Source organism: Hemitrygon akajei, chromosome 6 (assembly GCF_048418815.1).
Source record: "Hemitrygon akajei chromosome 6, sHemAka1.3, whole genome shotgun sequence".
Lineage (NCBI taxonomy): Eukaryota > Metazoa > Chordata > Chondrichthyes > Myliobatiformes > Dasyatidae > Hemitrygon > Hemitrygon akajei.
In genome coordinates, this window is record NC_133129.1 from 154,847,708 (window position 1) to 154,867,933 (window position 20,226).

Consider the following 20,226-nt stretch of genomic DNA (forward strand, 5'->3'; position numbering starts at 1 on the left):
ACTGCAAAATATCTACAAGGTGTGTGAAGTATAGATAGTAGTCTTCCCCTTCATTCATCCCAGCTACTGCACAGTCTGAAAGCAACTAGACAGAAACAATGCATCAAATAAAGTGAATTTCTGAGCGTAGTTTCAGATCGAAAGCAGGAATGAGTCATGAGCAATGCAAAAGAGTTACAGGCCCTAAAGCTCCACTATCCATGCTGGTCACTCAACTGGTCCCCATTTCCTGCATCTGGCCCAAATGCCTCCAAACTTCACTCCCACAACTTCATATCCAAGTGTTTCTTGAATGATATTGCTGTACGTGCCTCAACTACATACAAAAAGAGCAATACAGAATACTAACTCACTGGAGAAAGACCTAAACGTCTCACTATAACTCAGATTTTCTAGTCCGGCAACATCCTGGTAAATCTTTTCTAGACTCTTTCCAATTTAGTACAATATGTCTTGGTGTTTGCTTGGAACAGGTCTTTACAACTCACTATTTAGGTCACCAACTTCCTTCAGAGAAAGAAATCTGCAGACCTTATCACTCATGGTAAGGTTCACACAGATTTTAACTGTGATTCACTGAGTCACATATTGGTCTGCTAAACAGAGCAAACTCATTTAGTAGACAGCCTCAAACTCCAAAACATCTCTGGATGAACTGCCAGCAAGGATGATTGTCAATAGTCAGCAATTTTTTGAGAGTAAGATTAGTAATTAACTTACGTGAAGAACAAATTACCTGCAAATCTTTAAAGTACACAAGCTTAGGAAATTTGCTGTATAAGAAAGTAGAGATTAATGTGCATACTGTCCTGCTATGCTAAAAACCATTACACAGAATCACACTCTCTTTAACATAAAACAGCTCTCTGCAGCCATTACCATTTAATTTGAATCTTCTCCCTTGGTCACTGTTTCTCAGCCTTTTCACAATGAAGTAGCTCAGTTAACACTCAGGTTATGGAGCTCAAGCTCGTTATTATTAAAATTGTGGTACATGAAGTTGTTTAACTTCAGGAATTCAATTCAGAAAAAAAAAAGCAGCTTTGTCACATGTATAACTAAAACACATACAGTGAAATGTGTAATTTGCATTAAATCAAATCAGTGAGGATTGTGCTGGGCAACCCACAAATGTTAGCCCATTGCTGGTGCCAATATAGGATGCTCACAACTCAACAACAATAACAAATACATTTTTGGAACACAGGAGGAAACTGGAGCACACGGTGAAAAACCATCTGGTCACAGGGAGAATGTACAAACTCCTTTCAGACAGCAGCTGGAATTAACCCCGATCTTATAGCTGGTGTGTAAAGCATTGCGCTAACTGCCATGCTATCATGCAGCTCAACTATGGAATTAATTATTTTGACAAGAATTTAAGGTGGCATAATTGTACAAGTTGTAATTAAATTATATTAGTAAACAAGTGTCCCAAACCAAACTAAGCCAAATTCTTACATAAACTTACCAAGGCTACATTCCACTCCTAAACTAATTCACAAACAGTTCTTTGGCCAAGTTAAAAAAAAATTAAAATAAATATCCCTCCATAAGTGGTTTTACGTTCAGTGCTGGTGGAAGAAATGTGCTTGCATAACACATTCCTTGATATACCCAAAGATAAATTAAACAGTAAATCTTAATCATTGTTGTACAAGCAACATCTTATCCAACTTAAAGACAAGTTATGCAGAAGGATTACTTTCATAATAATGCTTACATCACAAAATCACTTTAGGATTTACATTTTGGTACATGAGGCAACTCATCGCTCAGCAACCCAGGACCTAGAATTCAGTGAATAACTTCCCAAATAAATTAATTTCTATAACATTCACCATGAAGCAGGCAAGTTTTTGTTTTGAATCTTTTTTATTTATAATTTTATATTAATGAAGCCAAAAACAAAATAAACTTGTAAACACCTGGAAACCATGGTTAACTACAAGGTTCAAGTGCAACAGTTCCAACACAAAAAAAAACAGCAAAACAAAACCCTACACTTATAATAAAATGATAACTAAAGTGAAATATTGTGTGTTGCCCTTCAGTTTAAAACTAAAAATGAGGCAACTGAGCTTGGAAATCTATTGATCCCCAATTACCCCCATCTGTATTCGTAACAAACATGAGGGGAAGCTACTTGGCTAAACTTAAAAATGCAAAACAGAAACTGAACATAACCATAAATCAGTATTGAACAGATGGACAAACCAAAGTTGCTACTTGCATTCATGTACAACACACCAACCTCAACCTTAAACAATATTTACAAAAAGTGTGTACACACTCTGAAGTGACCATCTTTAAATGGAACATCAGCTTGACTTTCTTCTTGCTACCTGACCAGGAACATTTCTCAGATGTACAAGGATGAGAAGCAACAAGAGCTCAACATTAAAATGTGCCAGAGAAAGGCCCCCATATGCTACTGAATCAGGCCTGACTGCAGTGCTTAACTTGCATGCTATTTTGCTTCCCAGCAGCATTGGCTTTGACTACTTCTCTAAAAAGGCTAGTCTGCGAGATTAACTGATTATAGAACTGCTTAACAAGGGGGATAAAGAATCTTCCCACAGGTTTGAATGCAAGCCAAAATATTGTTATAAGCTGCAGTTTAAGTTTTTTTTAAAATACAATTATGGAGCTTGCAGATAGAATGTGATAAATAAAAAAAACCTGTTGTGTATAACTGGTCCAAGTTGAATAATGAAGAGGTACTTGACTGGTTGCCAGAGCAGCATGATAGCTCCAGTATTCCAAGATGATGACCATACAAATTTAAACCTCTGTATTCCTGGGTTAAAACCAAGACTCATCTATTCCATTTCATTCCTACTCGGTAGGGGAGAAGCAGTAAACAGCATGTTTGCCAGCATGCCACTTCAAAGTTAAAAGTCTTTTTAATAACATATCATAATATATTAAAAATGGCAGTACCACCATTCTGCACAACATCTTCCCATGTCAAACGTGGTTCTTTCCTAGAAGTAAACACCGCATTTAGAGTGTGAAATTAAATTCCACACTTAATCCTGCACAGTTAGGTCCCACAGTCTTCATGATCGAATGTCTTTCGTTTGCACGTGGCTCATCTTTCCTTGACGTGGTTCTGTGATGCTGCGTGGCTATAGAGGATTTCTGTCAGGTCATCCATGACAACAGTTTCCTTGGGATCTACCAAATTGAATTCCCTTATAAATAACATGAAATGCATATACAGTGCGTTTAAATGTCCATGCAGGTCCAATGCAACAGTTTCCTTGAAATGAGCCCAGTAGATGTGAGTCAGTACATGAAAAAGATATCTGCAGATCTTTTTTACTAAAGACTCAAAGGAATTTGGAAATTCTTTCCCTGCAATTAGAAAGAACAACACAAGTTTAAAAATAGTATACTTAAACTAGACTTCCCCAGAAACAGAAAGAAATGAAGCAAACACAAAGAACATATCTAAACTTCCTTCATTTAATCAATAAATACATATTGATTTAAGTACTGTGCTAAATGAGCCAATCCCTGCATGAAAGTGCAAGTACTGTAACCACCCATGGTGGTACAGGAATGAAGAAAATCAACCAGAGTTGTCACCATTGTTCCAGCAGTGAAGTGGCTTTTTGACACATGATGGATAGGGACAGATGTTTGGCAAAGCCCATTTGTTATTACTCCAACTCTCTTTCGTGCTTTCATCAAGTGTTTTGTTTTCCTGTTTGTGACTTGTTAATCAAAAGCAAGCAGTCAGAGCAAATAGGAGAGGAAGCTCACTAATTACTCTAGCAAATCCCAGTCCTTTTCTTGGAATTCGATATTCCTGATAAGCACAACAAACAAATTCAAAAAAACTTTAGAGATCCTAAACTTTATACCTCATCACTTTCAGGCACAGGAAACAAAATTACATTTTTGCTGAATCACGTCACAAATACTGCAGGTGCTCATTGACCAAAATCCAAGATATAACAATTAATAAAATTAGCAAAGGTGAATTCATTAATCTATGATATAGGCTTAATCTGATGTAAATTTTTATGCATAAAATTCAAGCTGTATTCATAAATAACTTTTGCTATGCACTTCAAGAGTATCTAACTATTTAGAAATAGTCATTTCAGTACAGGAGTCAAATATGGCACCAATCAAATTATCAAATTCCATAATTAAAAACACATTAGATAGGATAGTTTTTTTCTTTACAGTGCAGAACTACATTCTATAACCAATGATTGTATCGCCACTTACACGATGTGTATGGTGTTGCTTCTGAAATACAAGAACTAAATTGAACACAAAATGTAAACATATATTTGGTTCAAAATCTAATTGAAAATGTGATTCTTTTAGTTGTATAAAAAGATAAAGACAATTGACCTGTTTGTCACATTCCATTTTTACTGATTAAGATTACGTGCCAACAGAGGGAGAAACACACCAGGACGCTGTATCAAACTTGTACCTATCTTTTCAACTTCAATTGATGTTATTCCCATATTTGATCAACAAAACTTCCATGAAGTTGCCAAAAATACTTGTATCATTTAGTCATCAGTGATCTGCCAATTAATTCACCAAGTATCAATCAACCTGTTTTCCTTGTTCTGCAATAGTGTCATCAGAATTAATGAAACAAAACCTTTCTTCTATGCATTCTTTGTTGAAAGGAATGATTGCAAATGGTGTTAAAAATATATATCTCATGCCCATATTACTTGTTTCACTGAAAATCATAATGCTGGCCAAATATTTTAGGGATTAGCTTCTAAAATATGCCACACAAAATTAAGTCTTGCCATATGGTTGTGAGGAAGGGAAAACAAAAGGAGTGATAATGCAATCCAATCATGTTTGATAAACCTGGCACAATAGAACTTCAAGATACAGCAATGACATTAATTATGGATTGTGCACTTTTCACTTATTTTGCATCAAGGAAACAGTTTAAGAAGATTCTTTATACAAGGTATTTAACCCTCCTTCCACTCCTCATCAACATCTGAATCAGGTTTAATACTGGCACACATCATGAAATTCATTGTTTTGCAGCAACAATATATTGCAAAACAATCATAAAAACTATAAATTACATAAGTAGTGCAAAAAGAGAGGAAAACAAAGTGAGGTATTGTCCTTGGGTTCATTGCCCATTCAGAAACTTGATGATAAAGGGGAAAAAGTGAGAAAAGGGCACGTCCTGGGTGATGGGGGTCCTTAATGAAGGATGCCATCTTTTTGAGGAATCTCCTTCTGAAGGTGTCCTGGATGCTGGGGTGGCTAGTGCTCATGATGGAGCTGGCTGAGTTTATAACTTTCTGCAGCTTTTTCTAATCCATGCAGTGGCTCCTCCATACCAGACAGTGATGCAACCAGTTAGAATTCTCTCCATGGTACATCTGTAGAAATTTGTGAGTGTATTTGGTGATATACCAATATTCTTCAAAATCCTAATGAAATATAGCCAGTGTCATGTCTTCTTTATAATTGCATCAATGTGTTGGGCCCAGGATAGATCTTCAAAGATGTTGACACCTAGGAACTTAAAACTGATTTCTTACCTACTGCATTATCTAGACTAGAAATATAACAATAACCATAGTATTCCTATATTGCCTTACCTTTCAATGAGATCAACTAGCCCACACTCTCTGTAACACTGCCTTCTCCCAATTCTATTCCAAGTTATAACAAGTACTCACAATACTTGATCTCAAACCACCATAGACACCTATAGTATAATTAAGCTCTAATCCTTGCCTCATTCTAATCCCTCAAATTTCTCTCTATCACTCAGTTTTATCTTTCTCTACACATATATCGTTAGGCTTAATTTCATCATTCAACCCCATCTCTTCCAGAACACTTCCATTTCTCATTACTGCTGTTTTATTAATTGCATTTATGGGTCAGTAAAAATTATCCAGATTTATCAAGATCAAAACCACACTTGTTAGTCAGCCACAATCTGACCAAATGCTTGAGAACAAATCTTGATTTACCAGTCTAATCCCCAGATGTAAATCAAACTTGACCCGTACATTCCCAGAGATGAACATTGCCTGAAGTGCTCGCCCAAGTCCCTGACCTTCCAAGCTTTCTCACTTCAAAGGTTTGATTCATAAAAGTCATACAACACTAGAAACTTGAATTTAGCTTCAACCTCTGTGCATAAACTAGCTGTCTGCCAGAGCAAAGCATCTCATCTCATTCTCTAAAACTACATTTTTTACAACTTACTTCCTTCTGAAAGCTGTTACTAAATGTTCCTCCAATATATTTCAATGTTAACTTATTGTTACATTAAAAATTCTCCTCATGCCAACTTCATTGGGTAATCAAAAATTTCCCAGAACATTCCTTCCTGCTTTAGTCAACTCCAAATCAAACAAAAGCAATTCTAATTCAATTACAACACTGCCCCTTCTTGACTTTCTCCTCCTTGACTTTTTGGTTCTCTTATTCAAATCCTTGCACTTCACACTCTGTGACCATGTTATCAAGGTTCAATCATCCCCCTCTTCTCCTGACCCCCAACCCCTCCATTAGCTGTCAGCAAATGTCTTGGAGAAAGAAATTCACCGAGACCATTAGATCTCCACGGTACATCTGTATAAATTTGCAAGTATCTTCGGCGACATACTTGTCAAACTCCTAAAAAAAATAGCTGCTGCTGTGCCTTCTTTACAATTGCACTTCAGTTCCTCATCCAAGAGAGTACCTCAGCTACTCTCATTTTCCTGTATTTGGCCCATAGCCTTGTAAACCTTTCCTATACAGATACTTGTCTAAATGTTTTTAAATAACACCCTTCCTTATTAACTATGTGACCCAAACTGCATGCAATACTCCAAGTGTGGTCTTATCAGTATCACCTACAGCTGTAACATAATATTCTAACTCTTGCGTTCATTGCCCTAACTGATGACGGCAAGAATGCCAAACGTTAATCTTCACTGCCCCATCTACTTGTGTCACCAGTTTCAGGGTACTATTTACTTATAAACCTAGTTCTGCTCTTTTCTACAGTACGCTCCAGGGCCCTGTGATTTACTGTGTAAATCCTACCCTGTTTTAATTTACCACAAGTTCTTTGCATTTGTAGAAGTTAAATTCCAATTTCCCAGTTGATCTAAATCCCATTATACCCTTAGATAACCTACCTCATTTTCACTATACCACCAGTTTTGGTGCTGTCTGTAAACTTACTAACCATGGCAGCTGCATTCAGACAGACAGACAGACATACTTTATTGATCCCGAGGGAAATTGGGGTTCGTTACAGTCGCATCAACCAAGAATTGTGTAGAAATATAGCAATATAAATCATAAATAATTAAATAATAAGTAAATTATGCCAAGTGGATTCTCATCTAATCTTCTCATTCTCTGAGGTTAGTAACTTGGAGCTAAATAGGTTGTTTTTAAACCGAGAATTGCATAGCTCAGAATTCCAAGAGTGCACTTAAACAAGTGTTTGGGCAAAGCAAGTAATTCTGATTCTGAATGGTCCATGAAATGATACTTTGTTCTTTTATAGTAAATTATGTCTTTGCACCGTACAGCTGCCATTAAACAACAAATTTCAAGACATACAAGTCTGTGATAATAAACCTGACTTCTATTCTGTTTCAACAATGCGACGTCAATCAAAACCATACTCTTTACACTCAGATCAATGTCTCAATTAAGTCATAACCATCTTTCTTGACGTACAAAATAGATGTTGAGTCATATCTATTCAGCAGGTATAAATAATACAAGAAGCATTACTTGGTCAACGCCTTTGGAGAGTAAAACTGAGCTGACATTTCAGATAGATGACTTTTCATCAGGACCATTTGCTTTTAAATCAAAATACCAACAAAAAACAAGCAGGTAAAAACAAACTACATAACGTACCGTATTTTGTTGGGAAGATGTCTTCATCTGTCACAAACTTTTGTACAGAAGTCATGACAAAGTCCACATATTGTGGGGCTGTGCATTTGATTTTCTTTCCCCTTTCATCATACCAATAATATTGCCTGTTATGAAGAGAAAGTTATCCATTAATTCTATGCAGGCACAGTGACCCTGAACTTTCTAGTCACAAGCTTCAATCAACAGCAATTTGCTCTCCACTTTCTTTGCTTCACCGCTCCAAGCGTCAGTGAAAACTAACTTAATTAAGTTAAGGGAAGATTATATTTACTATGTACACAGTTCATTTTGAAGACTCTAAAAATATTTAAAAATTGTGATCAGCAACCAGTCTCCTTTATTTTTACCTTGTTCAGAAACATTGACCTTAGTGTTAGATTATGTATTCAAGTTCCAAGGTAAAAAGAAATGTACAAACCAGCATTCGTGGAAGTACTGAAACATTAGCGATGAGAATCAAGGCCCTGGAATATTTGTTTGAGAACCTCTAGTATTATGCAAGAAGCACTATATTTGCATTCTGCTAACATCAGTATCAGATTAACTTGCCATTTCTACACTTGCTGTGCACAAATTATAATTATAACTGGACAACAAGGATTTTGCTTCCTGAATACTTTTGGGTGTCTTATAGATTTTAGCCTGCTGATCACGAGAATCACCATGAAATTTCCCTATCACACACCATTTTCTTAAAAAGTCGCCTATATTTGTTATTTCAATTTCTAATTCAAGTCAGAATAACAGATCTCAAGATTAAGACAGGTATTTTTGTAGGTCCACAAATCAAGCAGGTTATCAGTTTTAGGCAATTCAAAGAACTTCTAGTGGAAAGCATTCAACTACAGAGCATCAAACTACTTGCAGCAGTTTGGCAACGTGCTTGAAGCATACAAAATCATGATGTGCAACATGTCACTAAGGACACACAAATTGCTGGAGGAACTCAGTAGGCCAGGCAGCGTCTATGGAAAAGAGTAAACAATGTTTCAAGCCAAATCCCTTCATCAGGATGTGATGAAGGGTCTCGGCCTGAAAGGCCGACAGTTTACTTGTTTCCATAAATGCTGTCTGGCCTGCTGAGTTTCTCCAACATCTTGTGTCTGTTGCTTGGATTTCCAACATCTGCAGATTTCCTCATGTTTATGTCACTAAATGATTAATTTTCTGCATTCCCATTTAGACTTCTTCCCTGCAAGTCTTTGCGCTGCCAGTGATGAGCATGGTGAAAGTTTTCACCCGGACATTGTAGTCGTGGAGAAACAGTAACAGGGCAACTGGAACCCATCAACGCTGGCTGATTATCGTTGGAGACTTAAGCGAGAAGCCTCAGACACTGAGCACAAATGAAAATCATCAACAAAATATGTTTAGCTTAGTTGAACTTTTACAAAGCATTAGAACAGTTATGCAACTAAATGCATGATATTTAATAAAAGTTAATTTCTAATTTCTCTAAATTCCTATGTGATACAAACACTCTGAAATTACATTTGTTTTCAGCTTTAGGCTGTCTATCATAATCACAGAAAGATTCTACAGAAGCAATATTTCTGAAATAATTTGTTGTCCAATGTTAGCTACTGTGACTACCTTTAAACATTACTGCATCTAATAGCAACTCACTGATGACTAACATTTGAATCATTCAGATCAAATTTCATTGAAAAATAACAGAAACTGAGAAAGATCAGCATTGGTAAATCTACAAAACACTACCAGCAACATTAAGGCAATAACTTTTTTCTGTTATATAACAGGTTTGTTCCAGTCATAATTATTTTTGATTTTGAACATAGTTTACATTGTCCATGACTTACATTTCAGGATACAGTTTGCAAGTGGTGTACTTCACACCTCTATTGCATTGTTAATAAACTTTAAAACTTGTCAGTCAATAGGTTCGGAAACACAATTACTTTCTGTAAGCTAAATTAAAGTCTACCTTGTAAATTTACTTTGTTACATTTATAGTCCACAATTGAAAAGCACCTATTTTCCTCATTACAAGATGAGAGACTGCTCAGTAAAGTTCAAAGTTTAAGACAGTGTGATCAAACTACGTAACTTTGACATGATGGGGATCAAACTGGATTTATATCTGTTAATATTCTATGCAAAAAGGGTAGTAATATTTATGAATGCAGTAGCTCTGCAACACTCCTACCATCGATAACCTGTGACAAAAAGGGAGGCTAATCATCCAAGGGTTGGCCACTTCTGTTCATCCCAAAGAGAAAAGACTAAAGTGCTAAAAAGCATACAATTATTCTTGCTAAGCCAGAAAAACTTTAAAAGGGTTAAGAGTAGCATTTAACTATAGACGTGGATTATTGCCACCTAACACAAAGATATTTTCAATTTAGTGGTAAATCAACATCAAGCCCAAAAATCTGAAGCCACTTGAAGATAATGCTGGAAAGCAAGGTGGACTGAAAATATAATTCAGTTCCATCATGAAAATGCATAGTAGACATGAACAATCTTAGAGCCCCAAGACCAATCTAAGCTTACAAATATAATGTATTACAAGTGGCAAACAGTTTTAAAACATTAATCATAAGACCATAAAATGTAGGAGCAGAAGTAGACCACTCAGCCCATTGAACCTGCTCTGCCATTCAATCACGGGCTGATCCAATTCTTCCAGTCATTCCCACTCCCCTGCCTTCTCCCCATACCCTTTGATGCCCTGGCTAATCAAGAACCTATCTTTATCTTAAATACACCCATATCATATGGCAAAGCAAAACAAATTCAGTGAACAGGAATATTGAAGGATTTAACACCGGATCCAGGTTAGGTTAATTGAATTTCACATACAAATGGAGGGTGCAATAGTTCCATCTAAAACTTGTGTACAACAAGTAAACTCAACACCGAACCTGGCAGTCAACAACTCCTCTGCAACTAGAGCCTCAATTTCCTAATAAAAAGATGGCAACTAGTAAGGACAAGCAGAACCTTGTCTGCTGTGATCATTCTGGTGCTGGTGCTTTTCAGAGTCATGTCCTCAGCACCCTTATTCTCCTCCCCCGTACACTCATGACTGCCTGGCCAAATTCTGCTCTAACTCCATCTACACGTGTTTTCAAACGTTACTGCGATAGTGGGTTGGAGTACAGGAGGAAGAAAGACAGCTTTGCTGTGACAACAACCCTTCCCTCTATGTCACCTAAACAAAAGAGCAGGTCAACTTCAGGAAAAGGAGCGGTGGGGAGCGGAGGGGGGTGGTGCATGTGCTCCTGTCTACATCAACGGTGCAGAAGTAGAGCGCTTCAAATTCTAGAAGTTGTCCTGGGTTCAACTATGCAGACATTACAGCCAAGAATGTTAGCTTCCACGGACTCTCAAAGTACCACTTGCTGCCTCAGTAAAGCAGCCAGCATAATTGAAGACCCCACCCTCCCAAACTGGATGGGCTGAAGGGCTGTTTCTGTACTGTAGTGCTATATGAGTCTATGAGGGAGTTTGTCATGAGAAGTGCTGAGCTTCATGAAACAACTCACTGGAAATCAGAAGAATGAGAGTGGATCTTGTAGAAACACATAAAGCTGTGAAAGGGATTGATAAGATAGAGGCATTAATGTTGGCTTCACTGACAGATGAGACTAGAACAAGGGGACATCACCTCACAATCTGTTTTTCTCCCCCAAGAGAGTAGTGGATCTATAGATTTCTCTGCCCAAGAACATATAAATATATTAATACATAGATTTTTGTTCAGTAGGGGAATTAAGAGTTTATGGTGAGGAAAAGGCAGATAGGTAGTCCCCAGTTTATGATTAGATCAGCCATGATGGGTCCCATGGGTCATTCCTGCTCCTATTAAGTTCTTACTCCACTCTCTCAGCAAGTTAAAACTGACTTGTTTTTCCCAGTTCTGACAAAAGATCTTTCTCATTAGTTCTCTCTCTTTCATCGGTTGATGCTTGACAGTTTTGAAAAGAACATACTCAAGTTATTTCAGATTTCTAGCATCTGGAGCTTACTTTTATTGGCATTGAATAAAAAGACTATCAAGAGAAAATGAACAGCTTGTTTCCCTCACAATATAATTGCTCAAATACTATGTAAACTCAGTAAACAGAAGTTAGATGTCAGTTTTCTCTTTGGATGGTTGCAAACATCTGGGGTGAAATACCCCAAGGACACAGTAACGTTGGCAACATTTTTTGCAATGTCATTGTGACAATAAAGCAGACTCTTCAGTAATGGATATATACATTTCAATTTCGAACCAAAACTTATGACATTAACACCATCAGCTAAATTGTGAGAACCCTGAGTTGTGTTCAATTGAAATGAGAATTTCTCCTTTCACAAGTTTTGATTTGTTTTAGCAGGGAAACAAATGTAGGGGGTGGTTCTAAGGTAGAGAAAACTAGAAATTTAAAACATTCAAAAAAATTATATTTAAGTACCTTTATGAACACCTAAAGCAACAAAGTACCAAGTAATAGCAGACATGTTGAATCATTTCAGTTGGAACTTACTACAGATAACAAGAATCTCAAATTTCACATGATTCCCCTCCGCATTCCAGTGTCAGCCCTTCCCTATTCAATGGCACCTTTGCATGCAGTAGCTTGCAACTGTAGCAGGAAAATATTTAGCCACAGGCTAACAACAGATTCAGACCTGAATGTCATATCAAAACGCAGATACCCTGGATAATGAAGAGAGTAAAGAAGAGCAGGGGTCCATGGAGACAGTTTGGCACTTGGGGAACAAATGAACGCAAAGGAGAGCACAAGGGAATGGCAAAGCAAGAGGGAGATAGGTCGTCTCCAGTTTCAATCTTATTTATCTCCTTATGCAGCTGGTATGCAGTCAGTCGTCAAATGTAACCTAACTCTCCTGTTAAACTGAAATTCAGCGCATCCTCTCCAGATGTAGATTTCATAATTTTCTTTCTTGAAACTACAATTCACAATACTTCCTACATCCAGTTTCCTCTTCTTACCAACCTTTATGGTTTTTAATATATCTCTGAACTTCTCTCACAAATTTGCCCTTTGATCTTCACCCAGCTACTCCATTTCTCACAATGATGTTAGCTGCACCCTTTCACTCTGTTTGCTTTTCATCAGAGCATTCCTGTGCGCTACACAAATGGAAGCCAGCACAGGTATTTCTAAATTTCAGGCTGGGTCTTAAGTAAACTTTAAGTTAAGATTTCCTTCAACAGGCAAGATAAAAAAGTATCTATAATCACAAATAAGAGAAAATCTGCAGATGCTGGAACTCCAAGCAACACATACAAAATGTTGGTGGAACTCAGCAGGCCAGTCAGCATCTATGGAAAGAATACAGAGAACGATGAAGAGTCTTGGCCTGAAATGTCGACTGTACTTTTTTTCCCCATAGCTACTGCTTGGCCTGCTGAGTTCCCCCAGCATTTTATGTGTTGCTGACATCTTTAATCTGACAGCTTTTAACTAAAAATTAAGCATAGATATGTATTGCCTATATATTGCCTCTCAGAATTTAACAATTCATTAGTTTTGAGTTTTATCAAAAACAAATGCAAAATGATGATGGATTACACTGTATGCATCAACCTGAACATACACATTAACCATCGGATTTAATTGGTTTGAATATGTTGTAAGCAGAGGTTTCAGTGATTGCACAAAGCAAGAATTACTTTATATACTTGATGACCACCTGCTGTGTTGCAGAAGGCGATAACTTTCAAGTAGTATGTTCACGTTTCAATCAGATTTTGCTTCAAGTGGAAGGTACAGGTTTTTCTTTCAGATGACCTTTGACCTCAGTATTAATATTTCTGATAACAATACTCCAGCAGTAATGTTTACAAAACAAATAATATGCAGGGATGTAAAGCCTATTTTCAGTAAATAATTGGCCTTCATTCTAAGTCACACTGAATAATATTGGAAATGCAGACTGAAGGGAAAAAAAAAACTTTCCTAGGCTTAGATGAACTAACTACTCAAAACTTTTTATCTTTACAATTACATAAAACAAATTGTTCCCAACACTTCCAAAGTACTGAACCCTTGCCCTACTATATTTTCAAGTTATGCCCAGGAAGAACTAGAACGTTTGGCACTGCTTAGCGAAACTAAAAGGATGAATGGAAGGAACTTTGTATTTCCAAATAGCAACAAGTTTCTAATACTGTACTCTGCAAGACCTAAAAAGGCTTCAAAATACAGTTGCAGAGATCATGCACTTAAGAAAACATACTTTAACCATAGAAGGGTCCTAGAACACAAGAATCTCTCATGAAAGTTGGCAATATAAAAATGGCCCTTATTTGGCAAAGCACTGGTAAAACCTCAGTAACAGCTTCAGAGAGCAGAAAACAGTATCACGGATATATAACCAGCATTAATCAGCCAAATATTAATGACAAGATCCTTCCATGAGCTTCAGAACTTTGCTATTGTAAAATTACAAAATACAAAGTCTACAGTATATTTTTTAAATTCACAGATCAATCTCTCTTAAATAGAATCGTATCAGCATTGTCTCTGTACAACATTTGAAACATTGTGGCGTCTAACCAATTCAGGAATTGATACAATCGCTTGAAACTGGAACTCACTGTTAATGTGTGTCACATTGTCAGGTGTTGCTCTTTGGGCAAGATCTGGATCAAAACCCATCTCTGACTTCTTGGGGGAATTAAAAAATAATCCCAAACACATTTTAATTAAGTGCATGATGGGGATGTTCTCCCAGTATCTTGACTACAGTATTAACATAGCACATCAGTCATGTTTCTGAACACTGTGGTTAAGAAAGCATATAGTGCGCTGGCCTTCATCAATCGTGGGACTGAGTTTAGGAGCCTAGAGGTAATGTTGCAGCTATACAGGACCCTGGTCAGACCCCACTTAGAGTACTGTGCTCAGTTCTGGTCGCCTCACTACAGGAAGGATGTGGAAACCATAGAAAGGGTGCAGAGGAGATTTACAAGGATGTTGCCTGGATTGGGGGGCATGCCTTATGAGAATAGGTTGAATTAACTTGGCCTTTCTTTCCTGGAGCGATGGAGGATTAGAGGTGATCTGATAGAGGTATGTAAGATGATGAGAGGCATTGATCGTGTGGATAGTCAGAGGCTTTTTCGCAGGGCTGAAATGGCTAGCACAAGAGGGCACAGTTTTAAGGTGCTTGGAAGTAGGTACAGTGGAGATATCAGGGGTAAGTTTTTTTACACAGAGAGTGGTGAGTGTGTGGAATGGGCTGCCAGTGACAGTGGTAGAGGCGGATACAATAGGACTTTTTAAGAGACTCCTGGACAGGTATATGGAGCTCAGAAAGATAGAGGGCTATGGATAACACTAGGTCATTTCTCAGGTAAGGACATATGCTTTGTGGGCTGAAGGACCTGTATTGTGCTGTAGGTTTTCTATGTTTCTATACCTTGCTGTGCACAAGCTATCTACTGCACAAGCATATGGAAGATTAGAAAAAGCACTTTCAACAGACCAAAATCTACACAAAAGCTGCAAAGCAGGGACACAGTGATCATATTATTTAGAAAGGAGGTTAAAAAAAATGAAATCTTAAGGGGCATTAGACATTGTGTTATGTCTGCAGCTCTTGAAATGATTGATAAATATCCTTTCTTAACTTAGTGTTTGGAAAATTGAAGTATGTATTTACGGAAACTTTAAAGGTTCTGACAGAAATTAAATACATTTGTTATTTTCAACCTGAAAGTGGGAAGCCAATGGTACAAGGGAAAATTGTCCTGACATGTCCAGGAGCATTGTAACAGCATCTTCACTCTGTCACCATAAGTGAAATGGCTTAAGGATTCACAGGTTGTTAAATTAATTGGCTGTTGTAAATTGTCACCATCATAGAGGGGAAAATATATTCAGGTATGTATAGGATTAGTGCAAATAGGTCATTGGCGGTTAGCATAGGCTCAGCAAGTCAGAAGGATCTCTCTTCACACTGTATGATTCTCATCGTCACTGAAGCATGAGAGGATAGGCCTCACACTCAAGATCTGCGAAACTTCCACTAATGTCCCTACTCTACAGTATCATTTTGGCAGTAATGTTGGAAAATGTGGACCATTTATCATACCATGCTGTCATATCCAAGAAAAGGGAGGCATTGGTGATTAAATTCACCAATGCCTTCCATAAACTCTATTACTTCAACTGGTCAACTGAGAGAAAAGGGCGTTTGAAGATCACTATCCCAAATTTGGCACAAAAACTTGTAGTCTTTGCATATTTCCCAAGACTTGGACTATTTAAGACCACCACATATAGGAGCAAAAATTAGGCCATTTGGCCCATCGAGTCTGCTCCTCCATTTCATCATGGCTGATCCATTTACAACAAGGATTCTCATGACACTGGAGTGACAATAACGGTGACAGTTCTGTAAAATCTTCTCTAAATCCACTGTAAGGATGTTTAAAAATACAAGTACCTTTTCTGAGGCCAAAATCCCAAACACATTAGCTAGACAATGGCTGTATTTGCTGATTAACAGTCCATCATTTCAGAACAGGAAACAGCAAACAGTGGGAGAAGAGCAAAAGACACGGTTAAATTTTAAACAAGCTAACATGAGCTTTCAAGTTTTTTCTTGTTTAGAAAAACTTCAGAAATCAAATGCAAGGCTACAATTCATTTATAATTAATTATGTGATTCAACTTGACACAGCACAGTGTAAAAGCTACTTCATAAATTACTAACAAAATTAAACTTTAACTTGGGCAAAACTACATTCACTTTTTAAAACCCTTCATCCATCACTGTGACATATTCTGTTAACAAGCAATTAAATAGGTTTTTCAAACAGGTTTGACCAGCCTGCTCATATCACAGTTCTCCTGATGTCTGCAGACCAATCAAATTGAACAGTAGCCAAATAAAAAAACAATACAATTATGAATGTCAGCAGTATAACTTTAACAGGAGCTCTTTATCCAAAACTGAAGAATCATCAAAACTAAGGCCTACAGACTTCAGTGAGATCTGGAACAGAGAAAAGGCGGGAAAAAGAACACTTTGGTTAAGTTAGAATTTGCAAAATGTTTTAATTTGCTGAGGGCTCTGTTTTAACAGCAGGGCAGCGAGTTTCTAGAAGAATCCCCTAATTAACCACCATTTCAACTCACATAACAAATTAGTTATATTAATTTTTAGCCAAATCATGAGAAACAGCAGCTTACAAACTCCTTTTAATTTCTGAAGTTCCTTTAGTTTAGTGCTCAAGTCTTCAGGTACTTCTAAAATCAATAAATCAGTGTTTGATTTACTACAGAATTTGTTCGTCAGCTTCATTTCACCAATTATTCAAATTTAAAGTTGAGTAGAAGCAAATGAGGCCCTAAATATTCCACTGTTTCCACACCTGGGTTGTGAAAACATTGCAATTAAGAACTAGTTTATCAATATTGTATTGGTGGCAAAACACACACTTCAGGTCCCCAGCTAGTGATTATAATGATACAAGTCAAAATCTAAATTATAGCAGCTCTTTCATAGAGTTCAAATCAACAATTTACATCTTTTGAGATTAATCCAAGCTTAGCTAAAAGCACTATCTTAACAAGACGTTTGAAAAGATTGTAAACTAGAGGGAAGAATGTTCTAAGGAGGTAGAAACAGAAAAGTTCACAGAACAAGAGGTGTTCAGACAGGAAATTCAATTGTAGCACACAATTTCCGATGGCATGCCAATAAAATACTGAAAATATGATTAGTCATACAGGACAGAGGGTGATGGAATTGAACACACGTGTCAGAAGACCACATTAAACCAAGACTGAGGATGTCACCGTCTTTGATTCAATACCATAATGGCCACTGAAGAATTCAACATGGAGTTAGAAAGCACTATTTTGAATTCTGACACATTGAAGGAATTGTGTGAGAAAAAAAAAACTGGAGCTTGGAGTAATTTTTAAAGTTTGAAAGAACAATTGATATTTTAATTTTTAATTCAGCTAATGAAGGCAGAATCATGACTATAAATTGGAGCTAGCAAGTAGTCAGAAATTTCTGGAAATGTCAGATGAGGTATGATGGATAAAACAAGCCCAAGAAACCCTGATCAAGTGACTCCTGCACCCCTTGACTAGCAATAATATATTAACAAAAAAACTTGATCTAAAATTTAGATCTGAGTTGTGATATGTGGCAATTAATTTCCTAGAAGTCAACAGGTTTAAAAGCAAGCAAGCAAATTTGTAAATCATTTTTCAAACAAGGCAATATAAAGTGCTTTACATGGAACAAGATATATATTGTCTGAAATTTGATGTTTTTGATTCTTATAAGAGAAAAAAATCACACAAAAATAGATATGATAAATAGAAGTTAAAGTGCAGCAGATTCTAATTAAAAGCTACAGTAAAAAGAAAAGTTTTAAGCCTTGATTTAAAAGATCTTAAAATTGGTGCAGACTTCAGATCCTCTGGAAGGTTATTCCAGATATGTGGAGCATAGTCACTAAAAGCTGCTTCACCATGTTTAGTTTTGACCCTGGGGACGGTAAGCAGACCCACCCCACATGACCTGAGAGCTCGGGAAGGTTCATAATGCCTCAAGAGATTGGAGTTGTATTTTGCCCCATACCATTCAATACTTTATAACCAGTAGTAATACTTTAACGTCAATCCTTTGATGGACAGGAAGCCAGTGTAGCGATCTGAGAACTGGAGTGATATGTTCTACTTTCTTGGTGTTTGTGAGGACTTCAGCAGGTCTGAATGAGCTGCAGCTGTTTGAGGGATTTTTTTTTACAGCGATCTGTGAAAATGCCATTACAGTCGTTAAGCCTCCTAAAAATAAATGCATGGTTGAGTTTTTCTAGAAATTGCTGAGACATAAGCCCTTTAACTCTCGCTATATTTTTAAGGCCGACTTTGTAATTGTCTTAATGTGGCGGCAGCTAAAATTTAAGTCAGAGTCCATCACGACACCAAGGTTTCTAGGTTGGTTTGTGGTCTGTAACAACAAGTAGTCCAAGTGAGCACTGACTTTTAATTGCCCTTTTTCGACACCAAAAACAATTATTTCCGTTTTTCCTTTGCTTAGCAAGGAAATTTTGGCTCACCCAATCAGTGATTTGTTCAATACAGTTTTTTAGTGATTGTATGGGACTACAGACATTTGATGACACTTTTGTAAATCGGAACATCATCCACATAATTAAGGTAAGATATTTTGTACCATAGCATGATTTGAGCATAATTTAACAAATTCCATGTCACATCGGTGATAATAAACCTGATTCTGAAGGAGCATGTACATGTTAAACAGAAGAGACCCTAGCATGGACCCTTGAGGCACACCACATATCACTTTTCTTCGGTCAGATATGCAGCAATCAATAATACAAAATAGTCCCTGTCTTGTAAACAAGATTTGATCCACTTTAGGACTGTACCAGAAAGTCCCACTCAGTTTTCCAGTCTGTCCAGTAATATGCCATGGTCAACTGTGTTAAAAGCAGCACTGAGATCCTGTAAAACCAAAACTGAAATTTTACCATCATCATGGTTTAAGTGGATGTCATTTAAAACTTTAACCAGAATAGTCTCAGTGCTACGGTGTTGTCGAAATCCAGACGGGAAAATATCCATACTGTTGCTTAGTGCCAAAAAGCTGTTAAGTTGCTGATAAACAACCTTTTCAATTATTTTACTTAAACATAGTAAGTTTGATATAGGCCTGTAGTTATTAATTACTGAGGAATCTAGGTTGTTCTTTTTTTAAAAAAGAGGCTTAATAACTACCTCTAGAAAACCCCTGCAGGGTTTTGAGAAGCAACCTGATAGAAGAGAAGAATTGACTATTTGCAGCGTGTCTGGCGCCACACAATTAAAACATTGTTAACAAAGGTTGTAGGCAAAATGTCAAGGGAACAGGAGGAGGATTTCAGGTGTAGCACAAGTTTTATAGTCAATAGGTTTGAAATGTGTCATTTTAACTGAATTAGTTCTGAATGAGTGAAAGAATGACACTGACTTCTGACCTGATGCAGAGACACTAACTGCATGTCTAATCTTCTGAATTTTGTCAGTAAAACAGAACACAAGGTTATTACATAACAGTTCAGGTGCTACCCTTATTGGAGGATGTGAGAGACTATCAACTGTAGCAAATAAGGCATATGCATTATTGCTATTTGTGTTTATAATATCAGACAATGACTGCCTTGCACATCTCAACTCTAAATTATAGATGTGGAGAATCAATAAACCAGATCATTGTTCCCCCCACAGCAAATACAAGCGCTTGCATTATAACCCTAGGTGATGCTTTTTTAAATTCTTGCTTTACAACATCTTTATG

The 20,226-nt window shown here is 37.0% G+C and overlaps 1 protein-coding gene across 7 annotated transcripts in view; it reads right to left on the reverse strand.

The window, feature by feature from the left end:
• Window positions 1–1,858: 1,858 nt before the first annotated feature.
• Window positions 1,859–20,226, reverse strand: part of LOC140729633 (MOB kinase activator 2) — a 187,609-nt gene continuing 169,241 nt past the window's right edge. For 5 of the 7 annotated variants that reach the window (XM_073049625.1, XM_073049627.1, XM_073049623.1 and 2 more), the window contains 2 exons: window positions 7,897–8,021; window positions 1,860–3,360 (listed from right to left, as the gene is read on the reverse strand). In XM_073049625.1, coding sequence (XP_072905726.1) covers window positions 3,095–3,360; window positions 7,897–8,021 — 391 coding nt within the window. In that variant the 3' untranslated portion in view covers window positions 1,860–3,094. Of the gene's footprint in view, window positions 3,361–7,896; window positions 8,022–20,226 lie in introns of all 7 variants that reach the window. The other 2 variants (XM_073049626.1, XM_073049621.1) reach the window with 1 other exon arrangement.